The sequence below is a fragment of the Oryzias latipes genome, chromosome 21 (assembly GCF_053564925.1).
Source record: "Oryzias latipes strain Hd-rR chromosome 21, Olatipes_Hd-rR_3.1".
Lineage (NCBI taxonomy): Eukaryota > Metazoa > Chordata > Actinopteri > Beloniformes > Adrianichthyidae > Oryzias > Oryzias latipes.
This window is the reverse complement of record NC_136257.1, coordinates 20994612-21012217: the sequence shown is the minus strand read 5'-3', so window position 1 is coordinate 21012217 and position 17606 is coordinate 20994612. Positions and strand designations below refer to the sequence as shown.

The window sequence follows — 17606 nt, the reverse complement described above, 5'->3', positions numbered from 1 at the left end:
AAGACCATCTTTAAGCAGTAAGTCTATTTTAGATCAGCTTTAGCAGGACTCAGGTGGTAGGAGGTTATTTAGGTCAGGCATATTTTCTACTTTACAAACCAGTTAAAACTCAAGCTTTGGATCCAGAAACTAATGATGTGAAACATTTACGAGTGAACTTTAAGCTTCTTTCTACTTGCTACTGTGTAGCATTATGATGAACTGTTGGCATATCCAGGGTGTTCTTGCCTGAAGACAGCTGGGATAGAAAATGCACTCTAACAGCACAAGCACACTCGGTTCACTGTGACCTAGCTGTAAATGGACAGAAGCAGAGGTAAACACCAGCTTATGCTGGACTTTTTTTTCTTCTTGCTTTCGTTTTTTCCCCAGGAAGATAAATATTTCTAGCTTTCTGCAGAGCCTCCTGTATTGTGTGCAAAAGTGACTGTGGAAGCAATCTGTCACTGAGCTCTGCGGTTCTCACAGGCTAAAGGTGAGCTTAATGGGGAAAATAGGAGTCGATAACTGCAACCTTAATCCAAGATGCTGCCATAGTGAGCTCTAACTACTGCTTATTTGACATTTCCAGAGACGGCCAATGAGTACAGTCAAAATAATAAATGTGATTACAAACAAAGAGGTCCATTTTTTTCCATTGGTTATTCCTAAAATGACTAAACAAGATGCTAAAATATCATTGAGCTATATTCAATGCTTTGACACTATGGCCTCAGCTACAACCCCAGCTTGAATGGCCTACAGTAAGTCAGTACATTTATAATTTTATGGTTTCATATTTCATCAGAACAATTACGAAAGTGAAAAAACTGAGAACAAGGATAAAACTTTTCCTGGCAAGATAACAAAACAAAGGGAAAAAGAGAGACTCGCACTGTCTGTGATAACTGTAAGCTCTTGCAGACATGTCTCAATTCCAAACAAAACGTTAGCATGAATGAAACCTTACACACAATGCCTTCCTGACAACTTCACAATACAGCTGCTGCCTCTTTCTGAAAGTCCCTCTAATCTGGAAGGCCCCTTCACAGTCGCAACCACTTCTGCAGCTTGTAAACCCAATATGTCCCACTTCAATACCCCTTTGCAAAGCACTTCTAATATTGGAAGAGCCATAAAATGTAGAGCTGAGCCTTCTGCCCTTATTCTGCATCTATGTGCTGTCCGTCTGATTATGAAGGTCACTTTGAGCTAAATGGCTGTCCTCCAGACCCAGTAAGATTCATGGGACTGGTGGCCAGGTTTAATGTGTGAGTCGGGGCTCATATGGAGGAAAGAGACAGAGAAATGTGTTTTGATGTCCTAAAGCCTGTAGCTGCTGCTACAAAATTAAAGCTAGATTTGCCCTTTATTTAAAGATAAAACAGATTATATTTTGGCCAAAATGAACAAAGTGCAGATAGCTAAACCTGGCTGCTGCTTTTCTGCTCTTTTAAAGCTCTAGAAGCTCCAGCTTTGCAATTCAGTGCAGACAGTTTAATAGTTGACTTAATAGTGCTAAAGTATTTAAATGAAATGCAGCAAGACCAGAACAGAAGCCTTTTGTAAATAGGAAAACTATTTGGTTGAGGAATTTGATTTAAAAATAAAAAACAGGTACAATTTCTCAGTAAAAAAAAGGCTACGGTGTTTACATATGCAAAATATTAAATATAGATTAAAAAGGCTCTTGAAGAGTTTAAGCAAAATACTCTTTTACACAAAAACAATTGTAAATCTATAATGTAAATGATAATTATTAACAAGGTTTCTTGTGAAGGATATTTTTTTTGTATCGTTAAAGTTTCTGATTGTTCCCATTATATCTTTTAAGATTAACTTCTCAGCAATCCACAAATACAGTCAGTTTTTTAAATATCGGTGCATGCATTGTTAGCTTTATCTCATCAAATAAAGATATGGGTTGCATCACTAAAGTACTTACATCTTGATCTTGAGTTTTGAGGAAAAAAATGATCATTTTTGTCTTAAATTTGTAACTTTAACGTTGCTGTTTTTTCATCAACAAAATAAGTCACAAACAATGGAAATGTGGTTTTTCCCTCCTGAGATTTCTTATAAGATACATATAAAATATAGATTCTATAAAAACACTATAAAGATTCTACAAAACACTGTCATACAATATAGTATACGTATGCAGTGCAATTACTTTCTTCTTATGAGGCCAACAACTTGAAAGCCTCCTCCTGGGTACTTCTCCTGCTCTTTCTGGCTATAAAACAGCATATCACCTATATGTTATTACAAAAGATAATTAGATAGACCATAAATGTAACTGCTCCTAGACCTTAGAATAGGAAATATATTAGATTCTGTTTCTCTTTTGTTGCATTAATGCGGTTCTCTTGTAACAATGTTGCATTAAATTGCTAAAGCTGTGCAGTGGCATTATTATGTTAACAGAGTATTATTAGGGGCGTCAAGCTGTTTGACTGGATGAAGATCTGGAGAACTTGCAGACCAAGTGAACACTTCAAAGCCTATGTTGTGTCCATGGTCATTCCTGTGTAAGTACTGTTTTGTGACTGGACGGATTATTCTGCTGAAGGAGGCTACAGTCTCAAAGAATACCCTCAAGTATAGAAAGACTGTAACAATGCTTAGGTAGGTGGTATATATTAAAGTGACAGCTCAAGGATAGCCCAAACTTAGGATTTCTAGCAGATGGTTTTGCAAATAATCACAATTCTTCCACCAAAAGCCTGCAGAATGGAGAATGCCATGACTTGGCCATCTAAGAATCACAATATGGTCCACTTTTTCTGCTTTTAAAACAAAAGAGTTTGGTAACAAAATGTATCTCTGAAGCTATGTACATTTACACCGCCCTCGGCAACGCACATTCAAGTGACCACTTTCAATGAAAAGTCTAAGACGCATGGAAATGCGCATTCACGTGAGGCTTTGCAAGTTTCTATGACTGCTTTCAGGCTGTACATACCAAACACCTGACCATTGAATGTGTTATTGAAAGTAAAGCCATGTCGAACTTTGACCAATCAGGGATTTGGATTTGATAGTGACACATGAATGGTGCTCCTTTTAATTCACGGAAATGCCTATGGTTTAAAACTTGATCATGGAGGAGAAATTAATAATTGCGGTTTAGAGCCGGAATGATATGACATCAAGTCTTTCATATGTCAGAACAGAGCTTTGAAAGAAACAACCTGGAGCAAGATTTGCACAACAAGCTTCTACCAACTGTAAATGGTAAATGGTAAATGGTCAATGGCGTATACTTGTATAGCTCTTTCTACCTTCCTCGAAGGCCCAAAAATGTCTATACTTATGTACAGAATGGCACAAGCAGCAGGCGTGGTCCTGTGCTGAGCAGAAATTATGTAAGAGGAGGAAGTTTCTTAGGTAACAAATCCTCATATTAACAGACATATTCCTAAAAGTATTTCCCCAACAATGAAACACCTATTAAAGTAAAACAATATCTGAAACAAACAACCCTACATACCTGTTCCATTCAGATTTCTGATGAATGTCCAATACCTTAAAATAGCAGGAGGGTTTCTATTCAAAGGAAGACAGTTTAATTTTGCAAAGCTTTGTCTCTCTTCACAAGGTAGCAGGGAATTACGTTTTTTTATGTCTAAACACTAAAAAGTAATGAAAATTTGACCAAAATGTTGCCATAAACTCAGCTTTTTATAAATCCAACCTATGCATGGGGAATGTCATGAAAGGTTGAATTCAAGCCACCTGTTTTTAGACTTTAGGAGCATTTCTAAATTAACTAAATGCTCAACAGAACATGAGACTCAACACTAATTCCAGGCTTTTCTTACATAACATCTCTTCAGTATAATTACAGCAATTATTAGCACAGAGGCTAATGGTGACATCATGCAGCTATCAGTGCTTTAACAATGAGCGGGCTGAATATTTCTGCATTCTAGCACAACTGTCAAATGTAAACACATAGCAGCATAGAACAGCAAAAAGTGTTCATGTCAAGGGTTGAAACAGATTAAAAAGTCTGTCATTATCATTGCTCTTACTGTATCTGCACTCTCATTCTTTTGTCTAATATCTCTGCTGTTAGAAATCTCCTTCCCACCTGTTCTTCACCCCCCCCCCCCTCACCTCCCACTGTCAATGTTCCTCCTACTCACTCCTCCACCTTTCATCAGGCCTCAGCACTCTTTTTGCTGTGCTCTCCACCACCTCCGCTCCCTCCTACGATCTGAGCACTTTACATGCAGCCATCTCACGGTATGTGTGTGTATGTGTGTGTGAGTGAGTCACACAGATGCTGCAATGCAGGGCTCTGTCTCTCTCTCTCTGAGGGGCCATATCGCTGCAGGAGTCAGAGATCCGGAAAGGCTGGGGATGCAGACTCCCCATCCTTCAAGTGGGATTGAGTAAGTTCTCATGTTGACTGTGTACAAACAAAACCTTCATAATGCTTGTAAGCACATGTGTGCACAGAGACAATGGCTTGAATGCAAAGTTATTTATATTTACAAAAGTTCAACATTTTGGAACCAATTCATTGCTATACATTTTTTAAATATCTCCTCAATTAATCAAAGACTTTAAAACATAAGGTCCACAATGGCTCATAAAATTCTGTTTTCATGAGATCCTAAAGGATTTTAAAAGTCCCTCTTGAACCAAGCTGATGACAGAATTACATTTTGCCTTTGTAGATATTAAACTGAAATATAATATCCATCACAGGAAATTTAAGAATAAAACTGACTGTGGATTGACTTGGCTTTTACTGATTGGTTTTTATTGAAAAAAAGGTATTCGACCCTTCCTGTTATAGTCTAAGCTTATTAATAGACCACCAATAAATGTTAACTCTCTTTTCCTACCATGGTGGAGTACTATGTTTGTGTGGGAGGTGGGAAATAAGGGCACTGCTCCTGCTCTGCTCCCACTCTTCCAACAGGAAACTGAGCTTGCTTCTGTGGTCTGGAGCTTATTTTGTTCACAGACGTAAGCTGGTTCTCATCTTTCTTGTCATAAAGATGTTCTGACTGTAAACTGTTGTGATCCTGCTGCTCAGCACTGAGACGGTGACACCGTGTAGATGTTTTTATTTTGGACAAATTAAAATTTGAAAGGGTTTGACACACCTGTCATATGTTTGTGACTACTCTGACATAATACATATATTTTTTTGATTGTAGAAAAATCCAGGGACATGATAGAAAAGGATACGGGACTCAGTAAGACAGTAAGAATTCCTGAAAATCCTTTAACACACTTTGGGCCCTCCCTTCAAAAGCTGTTCAGAACTTATTTTGAGCAATGACATACTAAACCCCCTTTGTAGTGTACCACCAACTCTTCTCACACCTTAAATTTGCTTCTAATTTGTCTTCAGAATTATTAATTTATGGCAGAAAGGCAGCCACTCAAAATCCGTTTTTTTCACCATCTTTTGTCCTAAGAGAGTTTTATGTTTTTGTTTAAGTGTCCAATCAATGATGGAAGGTCACAGGTTTGGTTCCCACCTTGCCCACCCATGTGTCGAAGCATCTTTATGCAAGACACTAACCCCCCAATGGCTTCTGGTGGTTTTAGAATGGCGCCAGTGTTCGGCACCATCAGTGTGAATATGAGTGGGCGTGGGTGGATGGCGCTGTGACTGTAAAGCGCCTATAAGGCCTTCAAGGAAGGTAGAAAAGGACTTTATAAGTATACACCATTTACCCTTTAAATGTCAAGTATTTTGTATTTTATAGTCAGTACTTGTGTGAGCACCAGTTTGTTAGTGCAGATAGTTGGCCTTTTTTGTAAGAGTGAGCTTGCACCTAAACTTTAGTGCACATCCAAACATGCTGAAAACCCTGGTCACGTCAAAAAGCAAATGCCTAGATTCACTTTAGGGTAAAGCAAAGTAAAAGATGCAACTGATGCAAGTGCTGCATTTTACAAGGACATGCATGAAAACCCTGCAGCTAGAAACTGAAGGCGGGGGCACTTATTGGAAAATGTTTAAACATGGTGTCAGGAGGAGGTTCAGCCACCTATTACAACATTAACCAAAGGCTTAGTGGGAGAGCTTTCTTTCTGCTTTTTTCCCCGGTTTTTCCAGGAAGCAATACCCCATAACCCTTTCACTCTGGTGATGTTGCTGGTGACACCAAATAACACCCACTCTTTGAACTATCGAAACTCCTAGACCAGGGGTCGGGAACCTATGGCTCGCGAGCCATATATGGCTCTTTTGATGGTCACATGTGGCTCGCAGACAAATCTTTAATTATACTTTTTTTTTTCATTAGCGCGATGCGATGCCAGAGGCGCGCAGTAGTAGCGGTGCTTGGAGAGAGAAATCTGCGCCAGCACTATAAGTTTACAATTGTCTATTATTTCACAGAGTTTGTACCAGCCGGAAACCTGTGAATTTCCGTGCCTAAAACTGCACGCTCCCGTCTCTGAGAAAGAGCGCTCAGTTGCAGGGACGAGATTTGTGAGGAAGAAAGCAGAGGGTGGGGGTGAGGGGTTGTGGGGACCGGCAGCAGGTGAAACGCGCAGGGATTATACAAACGTAAAAGCCATGCCCGTAACTCACTGCAGCGTGTGAGTGTGTGTTTGGCTCCAGGTCTGCATGTGAGCAGTCTTTCTCACACCTACAGAACATTCAGACCAACCTAAGATCATGTTTAAAGTCTCAACGCCTGCATGAAGCAGACACTCACCACGTATCAACCAGACTAGACCATCAGCAAAACCATCGCGAGAAATACTCATCATTTATTAGCAACAGCATAACAATGTTATTAAAAAGAATCCACAGGGGAGCAGAGGTGATGCTGTAGTATCGCGAGACCCAGCGAGACGAGTGTGGTGAGTCGACTTGGCGGCGCGTAAGCATTTGAACAAACATTTTCGATCTTGTTTCATTTTTCCGCCATATTAAAATAGTTCCTGCTAACTAACATAACCTGTTAAGAGTATTAAGCTTCTGTCAGCCTGGAGGACCTGGAGAATTTCATTGACGAGTGTTTTAATACCTGCAACATGGTGAAGCCCAGAACTGCCACCACCACCCCCTCCGCCAAGCGTGAACGGCCTGAGGACTCTCCCGGGGCTGTGTCCTCTCCAGGCAGCGGAATGAGCGATATCCTGGATTCGATTGACAAAAAGCTCTCCAGCTTTGATGGCCGCCTCAATTTGCTGGAGATCCTCCATAAGGAATTCCAAGGTCTGCGAGAGTCTCTGGAATTCAGCCAGCAGCAGGTGCGGGAGCTCGCAGCGGAGAACCAGGCCCTCAGAGAGACAGTCAAGACCCTGAGCAATGACACCGCCCGTCTCTCCGAGGAGAACCGATCCATCAAGGAAACCCTCCTGGATCTTCAGTCGAGGAGCATGAGGGACAATCTAGTGGTCGCGGGGGTTCCAGAGGAGGCAGGAGAAGACCCCGAGGCCACCGTTAGATCCTTTTTACAGGTCCACCTAAGCTCCCCAAGGAGGAGGTGCAGAAGATCTCTTTCCACAGGGTTCACCGCCTCGGAGGAAGAAGGTCCGACCACCAGCGCCTGCGTCCTATTGTGGCTAAATTCGAACATTTCAAACAGAAGGAGTTGGTGAAGGGCCGCGGACGGGAACTGAGAGGCACGCATTACAGCGTTAATGACCAGTTCCCGGCAGAAATCCTCCGTAGAAGGAAGATCCTGTTCCCGCTGAGGAGGAAGCATCTTGCTGCTGGTTCGAGAGCGATTGTGGCCGTTGACAAACTGTACGTGGACGGACGGCTGTTCCGGGACCCGGAGATCACCCCCTGGCTGTGCTGAAGGCTTTCAGATCCGCGCTGAGAACATCTGCGCTGCCCAGAAGAAACCCGCTAAACTTACTTCAATGAATGGAAAACCGGATCATCAATAATCCACACCTCGATCGCAGGAAAACAGTCTTTTTTTTTCTTCATCACCTCAGTCCCACTGATGTTTCTATTGTTGTTTTGTTGTTGTTTTCGTTTTCCCTTCTATCTCTTTTTTTCTTTCCTTTACTCTCCCCCCCCCCTCTCCCCCCTCATTATATGTAAATCACCTGGAAGCAACTCATCCTCGGTAAGTATTTATTTATGCACGGAACGGGCGCGCGCACACACAAGCGCACACAGGGGCGTGCACATGCGATCCCGCACACACACGCCGACATACTGCAATCACCTCACACAGGCTCTCACAGGACGCACGCGACACGCAGCTCACATAGCCAGAAAACGTTCACGCGCACAGCGCTTCTCAATGCGGGCACGCGCACACGGACTGGTACACAAGCACTACTTAGCTTTACACCTTTTCAGTCAGAGCAGTTATGAACAGTCTTAACATCGTTAGCTGGAATGTGCGTGGACTTGGCTCTGAGCCAAAGAGACTGAAAGTGTTAAATCACCTGTATGGTCTAAAAGCAGATATAGCTCTACTGCAGGAGACCCATTTATCGAATTCTTTGAATCACCTTATGTGCTGCTTACAATTTCCAGTTATATACTCTGCCAGTTACAACTCCAAACAACGAGGAGTTGCTGTTTTAATTAATAAAAATCTTAATTTTACTCATAAGGATACAGTTACTGACCCAGAAGGCAGATTTGTAATCATTAAAGTGTGGGTGACATGGCCTATTTTAATAAGCCAAAATATAGTAAATAGTTTCTATTTCATGTTGCGATTGTTTTTAATATTTTTCGAAAAAGAATAAATAGCGAAAAACGCAATATAAACAACGAGGACGGCCGCCGGCTTCACGCATTCCGCCGAATTCGCGCCGCCCTGTTTGTGACGTAACGAAAGGAAGACAAGGAAGACAACATGGCTAGCACCGATAGCGAAGCACAGAGTGATGCTACCGTCTCTATTAGCGATTTATCATCAGATGAACAGAAAGATGAAGAGGAAAGTTGCGGAGATTATCATGATGATGAGTCACTTTTGCAACCGTATCGATTCGAACCCTTTTGCGAAAGTGAGGAGGATATAGCAGAAAGTAGTAGGTCTAGTGATGCCGATGACGATAGCCAGCATGAAGATTCGGCTAGACTCCAGTAAGTCTAAAAAATGTATAAAATTAAATTACTCCACTTACCCTAAAATATACTCAAAATGTCCCCTTTTGGCCTAATCTAAACAAAGTTAATTTCTGGTTTTCAACCCAATTTACAAAATAAATGTCACAAAATAAAAGTTTCCCAGATGGTACTACTCTTTAGTTAACAAAGTCACTGTATACCATTAACAACTGTGGAACATTAACAGTTTTACCCGTTTGAACCCGTTTGAAACCTTTTCTCGTGCGCGCGCGCGCTCACACACACACACAGTTCAGTTTACTCACGGTACCGGCACCTCAAAAGCAAAAGAAAAAAAAACGTTGCAGGCCTGTTGCTTCTCTTGCAAAACATTGAGTGCGTTGAAATACTCCAGTTGGATCCAAGGACAACAGAAAACACGACTACTTCGCCTCAATGTGATCCATCGTGATGCACACTAGCTTAGCAGCCTCCGCTCCCGACTCCAGCGCCGTCCTCTCCGACCCAGAAAACGGCTCGCTCGCTTCCAGCTCACCCGCCTTTCCTCGACTCAGAAGCCAAGATCCTCCTCCCAACTCTCCGTTCAAAATTCTTCGTTTGTGTCCCGGTTTTTGTCCCTTCGAAAACGCAGACTTCTCTCCTGCAGATCTGGAGGGGAAAATCCTTCGCCGTCCACCTTCTTGAACTTTCCCCTTTTCAGCAGCGTTTCTTGTTTTGGGAGTTTATACACAGATACACTTTCATATTGCTACATCCAGCTGCCACACAACGACTTGGCATGTTGATGATTAACAGATTTCAACACGAGAGAAACGAAGACTACCTGTTTTGTTTACATGCTGTCCGAAGCGGAACTGCGAAAGTCAACGCCTTTCATGACGTCACAGGTCATATCGGGTTCACTTCCAGCCTGCGCTCTAGCGGCAGATCCAAATCTCTGATTCCTTCGAAAGATGTCTATTATTCATATGCTTCGGATTTTTTTCGACGCGAACTATTGGTATCAATAGAATCAGCGTTTAAAGGGCTTTTTTATTTGACAAAGTTGTTCAAAGCATGGCATCCACACTTTAATATATCCATTCAGAATAAGGACTTTTGTATAGTGAGTATTTATGGTCCTAATGTTGACGACTCTTCCTTCTTTCACAGATTCTTCACCTCACTCTCAGTTCACTCTGACTCCACAATCATTATAGGAGGAGACTTCAACCTTGTTTTGGACCCTGAACTTGACAGACTCAGCACAGCAGCAAACCAGCGTACATGGCGATCTGCAAGTATTCTAAAGCAGTACATGAATGATCTGGGTCTCTGCGACGCTTGGCGCTCATGTCACCCAAGCACTAAAGGGTTCACCTTTTTTTCTCCAGTTCACTATTCACACTCCCGTTTAGACTATTTATTAATCAGTAACTCTCTTTTAAAAAATATTCAAAGCTCCAATATCCATCCAATTATTATCAGTGATCATGCACCAGTCTCTGTAAACATTTCTAGGGAAAAATCCACACCCTCTGGTACAACCTGGAGGTTTAATACGTCTCTGTTAAAGGACCAGGAATTTCTTGAATTCTTTAAAAAAGAGTGGGCAACCTTCTTAGACTTCAACAATACTCCAGACATCCCACCGTGCGTTCTTTGGGAAACAGCAAAGGCAGTCATGAGAGGGAAAATCATTTCTTATTCAACGCACAAAAAACGCAAAGAGAAAGCAGATTTATTAGAATTAGAAAATAAAATCAAAACCCTGGAGACTGCTTATGCTGCTTCTGCACAGGAACACATTCTGAGAGATCTGAAAAATTTAAAGCTGCAGTTAAATGACATCATTAATAAACAAACACAATTTCAAATACAAAGGCTACGACTTGAAAGATTTGAAAACTCTAATAAATCTGGCAAATTTCTGGCTAATCAGCTTAAAATTAACAGAGAAAAATCATCAATCACCTCTATTATGGACCAAACAGGAAATGTCACCCATGACCCGGTCAAAATTACTAACGCATTTGAAAACTTTTATAAAAACCTGTACACACCGCAGTTCAATCCGTCAGAGCAAAGTATTGACTCATTTCTTAATAATGTAAACCTACCCAGGCTAAATGAGGATCAAATCACAAACTTAGATTCTCCGCTCTCGCCGTCTGAACTTCATGAAGCTCTGTTACTTATGCCCAATGGTAAAGCACCAGGGCCTGACGGCTTTCCTGCTGAGTTTTATAAAGAATTCTGGGAACAACTGGCACCAACATTTTATAAAACTGTCACATCTATTAATGAGAGCCAATCAATGCCACCTAACATGAACTCAGCCAACATAATTCTTCTTCTAAAACCAGACAAAGATCCCACTAGTCCTTCAAGCTATCGCCCTATTTCTCTAATCAATGCAGATGTAAAAATTATCTGCAAAGCACTAGCACAGAGAATAGAAAAAATCACTCCTCACATAATTCACTTCGACCAGACTGGATTCATCAAAGGCAGACACTCGGATGATAATGTCTGTAGACTAGTTAATATAATAGACTTTGCCACCATTAAAAACCAGGAAATGACGGTACTATCGCTGGATGCTGAAAAAGCCTTTGACAGAGTTAATTGGAAGTTCCTTATTGCTGCCCTCCATAAGTTTGGTTTTGGAGAAGCATTCATCAATTGGATCAAAATATTATATCACAACCCCAATGCATCAGTTAAAACTAATAAACAGACTTCAAACAGGTTTTTTCTTGGAAGAGGAACCAGACAGGGCTGCCCACTCTCTCCTTCTCTTTTTGCTATATTCATTGAGCCTTTAGCTGCAGCAATAAGACAGAATGAGAGCATTATAGGAATAAAAACCAAACACAGCCATCATAAAATTAGTCTTTATGCGGATGACATATTACTGTTTTTAAGGAATTTACATTCTGTAAATGAAACAGCAATGATCATAAATGAATTCTCCTCCATATCAGACTATTCCATTAATTGGAATAGTCTTGGTGACATGAGTGCCATCGATATAGAAGAAGGATTAGCATCTATCATTTTCATAACTCTTTGTATTGCCAAAAAAACTATTTTAATAAATTGGAAAAACAAGAAAAATATAAACATAAGTCAACACAGAAATCTGCTGTTTGATCATATCAGCTTGGAAAAAATGTCAGCCCAAAGCTCAAGTAACTTTGAAAGAATTCAGTCTCTCTGGTCTCCTGTGGTTGACTCCATGACTTAGGGGGTGGGGGGCTTGGTCGTCGCTGCTCCTTGCCCTTCTGCCGTGGTTTGGGGTGGGGGTCGGGGCTTCCGGTGCCTGGCGGGGGCGGTGGGGGGCTCCGTTGGTCGGGGGGTCGGGTCCGGTGCCTGGGTGGGGCGGGCTGGGGCGCTGCGTGGTCCTCTGGGCTTGGGTGTGGGGGTGCGTGGTGGGGGGGTGGGGTGGTGGTCTGGCTTGGCTTGGGGGGGTGGTCCCTTTGCCTGTGCTGGGGGGGGTTGGCGGGGGGCCCTGCTCGGGTGGGGGGGGCCCAGCGGCGCCGGATGGGCTGCCCATCTGCACCTGGGGCTGGGATCGGCCCTTCCCTGGCTCTGGGGCGGGACGGGACAACCCTCTCGGGGCCCCCGGTCGCTCTGGGTGTTACCCGCTTCGGCTGCGGGGTCTGGGGTGGGGTGGGGTGGGGGGCTTGTCGGCCCTGTCCTGTGGGGGGGCGTTCTGGGGGGGAGGGGGGGCCCATTATTAGTACGGGTCGGGGGGGCTAGCGGGTCGGGGTCTCCGCTGAGGCAATCAGTGGTTGCCTCGGCCGGTTGGCCTCCTCGGTCCCGTCGAGGCCTGACCAGAGCTCTTCTAGGGCCGGCGTCTGGGGGTGGGGGCCTGGGCTTGCTCCGGGGGGGGGGCGACGCTTTCTGGCTCCTCTCTCTCTGTGTGGGGTGGGTGGTGCCGGGCCTGGGGTGTCGGCGCCTCCGGGGGTGGGCCCCTGGGCTGGGTGGCCCTGGCCCCTTTGCTGGGGGTGGGCTGGGGGACGGCTGTTTGACCACCGGGGGACAGTCTACCAGCTGTCCCCAACTTACCCCCTTCCTTATATAACCTCATATTAGGGTGAGGGGGTGGGGGGTCTAGCCTGCGATGCGCCTTGGGGGGGGCTACTTGGGAGTGGCCCCCCTCCTATGGTTGCCGTATGGAGTGGGCCCCCCCTCTTTCGGTTTTATTTGCACCTTAGACATGTAGGGTCCTTGGTAGGGGGGGTGCTTGGACATCACTGCAAGCAAGCAGCCTCCTGGCACCCTACCCGCCAATTTTAACCGCACCTTAGACATTTAGGGCCCCTTGGTGTGGAGGGTGAGGGGACATCACTGTGAGTAATCAGGAGATGTCCCCTTAGTGCCCTACTCGCCAATTTTAACTGCACCCCCCTTAGTACACACACCCCTCCCCCTTCAATATATACATTCAAACATAAACACACACACATGCACACAAACACCCATACACGCACACACATTTTACAAGGAAGGTGGGACCTGGGTCCATCTGTCCCCTACCCCTTCCCTGGTGGGGGGTGCGGGCCCCTTGGCGATGGCGGCCGTGTCCCTTGGGTGCCGGCTCCCTGGGCCCGGCGGTGCTCTCTCCGCACGTTGGGGGGTACATATTACACCTGAGCCGGGGGTGTTCGTGTCCCTGGGGGGTGGGTCCTGGTCCTTGCCCCTGGGCGCTGGGCCCCGCCAAACTTCCAACATGGCCGAGCCTGGTCGGGCCATATTTATAACATCCCTTGTGGGCCGCCCTTTTTTCCCCGGGGTTCCCCCCTCCTGGGCGGGGGCGGCGGGCCCCTGCCTTGCTCCTACCTGGACCAACCGTGGGCCGGGTGGGTGGCTGCCTGGAGTGCGGAGCGGGTCTCCCTTGGGGGGTCCTGGCTCGTACCTGGGGTCGGGGCGGGGGGATTCCCGGAACTCCTGGGTGGTGGTGGGGTGCTCGTCTGGGGCTGTGGGCGTCCCTCTCCGGTGGGGCCCTGCGTTGGGCTCTTCCGGCGCGGCGGGGGGCTGCTTTCCTGGCTGGGCTGGGGCGGCGCTCTCTTTCCCTCTGCGCCTCCCTGCTCTCTGGCTCTGGGGGCCTCGCGGCGGTCCTGCTGGCCCTGGCCTGGGTGGCGGTTGTTCCCTGCCTGTTCCCGTGTGGCGTTGGGGGAATTCCGGCTGCCGCTGCTGCTGCGGCGGGGGTATGGGTGTGGGGGTGGCTGGGCGCTCCTCCTCCTTCTTTTCACATTCCACCATCCATTTTAGAAGAACATAAACACTCACCTGAGCACAGGTGTTAGCTCACCTTTGCACTAATAGTTTGCATGATTGAATGAATGAAAGATTTCACACTAGTTGGTTTAAAGGCATAGGTATGCGTTCGTGAACACTATCTGTTTTGTGTGCATGTTGACATGTGGACATTTTTGCGGCTAGCAGGTGTGTTGATAATATTTGAGTGTGTGTGAACAGGCCCCGCCCTTTTTGTACTACATTTGAACCGTACCGTAACGATAAACAACCAGTAAACCTGTCTGCTCTATGCTGCTTCATGGTCTTACCCCCCTTCCCCTCCTATTATCACCCTCCTACCCCCCTTCTCTCTAACGTCCCTTTCTCTTCTTCCCTTCTTTCCTTTTCCGTCCGGTCCAACACCAAAGATTTTCAAACATGATTGAAATTAATAAAGTTTGGCCTCAATTACAAAAGGGGTTTATTCAGACATACCTTTGGTTTGTCTGAAGATGAATAACCCCTCTTGTTAAAATAAAATATGTCCAACACAAGAGGCCCTCAGCTCTCATCTGTTTGCCTAGCTGTTGGACAGGACAAGTTAAAAAAAGAAAGAAAAAAAAGAAAAAGAAAAAAAGAATCCACAGACTTATTGTACTTTAAAAATGTACAAATTACATCGAATGCACACATTCATTTGTATATTTAGTTTTAAACATATCGTTGCTTACTGACTTGGACTGGGTGGGTGTTGGGCCGTGTTATAAGTTCTGGAGTTCATTGAACGCATCAAGCAAAGATCTGATTGGCCCTCAGTTCTGTCGCTCAGCCTGTTGTTTGGTAATTTGGACCAATGGGGTTCATCTATGGGCCAAATAAGGAAAATGGGAGGGTGGGAGCAGGGGAATATAAAATTGGTAGAAGCGCTCTCGTCTCGTCTCGGCGGGAGAGATTGAGGAGTTGCTGAATTAATTGTATGCCGTTTGTTGCGATCTACAGTAACCAGAATAAAGAACCCTGAAAGAGGTTAAGTCTCCGTGCCTCAATGTGGGAAAGGGACACTACATTATTGTATGGCTCTTTCGAAATTACATTTCAAAATATGTGGCGTTTATGGCTCTCCTGGCCAAAAAGGTTCCCGACCCCTGTCCTAGACTGTTTATGGTGATGAACAGTCTTGTCGATAGGAAAAGCGAAATGAAAGCAGCTTTTCATAACGACTTAGCACCAATACGCCACACAGTACAGAAAGTGAGGTGTATTGGTGCAATGCTATTTTTCTCTACGACAGATCAGCTAAATTACATGGATTGCGTGAGTGTTGCATATCAACATAAAGCTGCTTTTCTCCATTTTCAGAATCCATTGGAGTTGCTTAATTGTGTAAATGGTTGAATCCTTACCAAAAGAATGCCAACACTGGAGATAAACCTCTGTTGTTAAAGGGTTAAGTGAGCAGCATTGACATCTCTGTGACTTTTCTAGGCTGTTTGGTCCACCTAAGTCTGGTTTGTTTCTAGAAGCACCATGTGTGAACGCAAACTGAACCAAACAAATGTGTGATAAGTATTAGCATTCTTTTTCTTTTCTTTTTTTTTTTTTTTAGCATTCGTCATTTGTTTGAATAGAGGCACCAGGCAGTTCTGATGTGAAATTAATTTAACTTGCTTATAAAGATTTTTATTGAGATCTGTGTTAAAAGATTTAATAATGTTCAAAATTTTTGTTTTCGTTGATTTTTTTTGAATATTTACATGAAAATGCAGGTCAACGTTTCTATGATTGTGTCTAAAGCTAAATGTAACCTTACATGGAAAAGACAACTTAAACTGCAGTTGCAGCATTTCAGCTGAGAGCTAGGTCCACCTGTAAAGCATTAAGTTAACTTGTTGTTTATCTATTGATTATAATGTATTCTGTTTTATTATTCTATCCAGTCTACTCTTCTTTCTTTTAATGCAGCCTCACAATAGTTCCATTATCATTTTCTAGGAAAATAATAGCGAGAAAAACCATCTAATGACCTGCAGACACTCTTCTCCACCAATCACAAACAACCTCAATGCCCACAACCCACTTTCTGGAGGGACAGAAAGCAAAAAAGCTATGAAAGCATTTCTCCCTTTTAGTAGTTCTTGGTGCTGATTGTCTCACGAAAGCAGCTCTTCTCTTCCCACTCACTGCATCCCACACATTGCTGCTAGCATTGTGCACTCACATATACATCCACCCACATGGCCATTTCATCTGCAGAGGCAGCAGCCATGCTTTCTGTCTATGTTTTTCTCTGTGTTAATGTCCGTCTTTGACTGATATTCATCACCTCTCATTAACGGACCCATAAATGTGAAGCCGAACAGGATCGGCGTGATATGAAGCTGGCTCTGGCTCCGTTTATTTATTCAAGCAAATCTGACAGACAGTAGGCACATTTTCCACAACACGATGAGAAAGCAGGAAGTGATTGAACCCCTATTTGTCTCTTGTTTGTACAAAGCAAGGATCAGAGCTGCATTTATAGACGTGTAGGCACGTCAGGGACATGTTTACCTCCTCAGACGGCCAAAGACTTTGGTTGGATGCTTTTTTGTACTCAAATATCACAAGGTTCTTGTCAAGCTCCTCAGAAGAAATCCAAAAGCCAAGAAAGCCACGTCCAAGATGTTCCTGGAAGCAAAAGAAGAAAAAAAGATTTATGCTTCTTGGCTTTTATAGATGACCACGTCTTTTCATGCCAAAATATGTGTCTCTCTGTGAAAGAGAAGGTAATTCAATTATGAACATTTTTTTTAAAAACTCCTTAATGCATCAATGTAATAAACATTTTCAATAGCGGTATAAATCTAAAAATTAGAATATCATGAAAATTTTGTTTTTTGTCAGCATGTTCAAGAATACAAATTTATGCGTAGTACAAAATCATCACACATATTGACATTTTTAAAGCCTTTGATTGTTCTGGTTTTGAGTATAAGGAAATTTTGATAACGAAAATGTAAAATGTCCTGTCTCTTGTCAACAGTCCATAGATTTTCTTTTTTTGATTCAAGTCAGGAGGATTTGCTGGCCAAATTACGACCAGTAGCACCACTGCCTTCAAACCAGTCTTTGGTACTATGGCGGTGTGTACAGAAGTCCCACAGGAAAATTAAACCAGCATCTCCATACAGTTTGTGAGTGAAGGGCAGCAAAAAGCTCAATTGAATTTCCTGCCAGATGGCTGCATTGACTGTGGATTTCAGAAAACACATAGTGGACCAATACCAGGCTCTCACCTGTGTCCTGTGATTTAGGAGAAGCTTAGCAGTAGGCACATTAATCATGTTCAATAATCATCTATTTGTGATGGTTCTGGATGACTTCTGCCTCA

At 43.8% G+C, this 17606-nt stretch overlaps 1 protein-coding gene across 29 annotated transcripts in view; it reads right to left on the bottom strand.

Moving 5' to 3' along the window:
• Positions 1 to 17606, bottom strand: part of map2 (microtubule-associated protein 2) — an 84930-nt gene that overhangs the window by 36584 nt on the left and 30740 nt on the right. For 27 of the 29 annotated variants that reach the window (XR_013652884.1, XR_013652887.1, XM_078939894.1 and 24 more), the window contains one exon: positions 16787 to 16903. The exons of the other annotated variants lie outside the window; for them this stretch is intronic. Coding sequence is in view for 7 of the 27 variants with exons in the window: in XM_078939891.1 (XP_078796017.1) it covers positions 16787 to 16903 (117 nt within the window). In the remaining 20 variants the exon portion in view is untranslated. The remainder of the gene's footprint in view (positions 1 to 16786; positions 16904 to 17606) is intronic. 29 annotated transcript variants of the gene reach the window in all.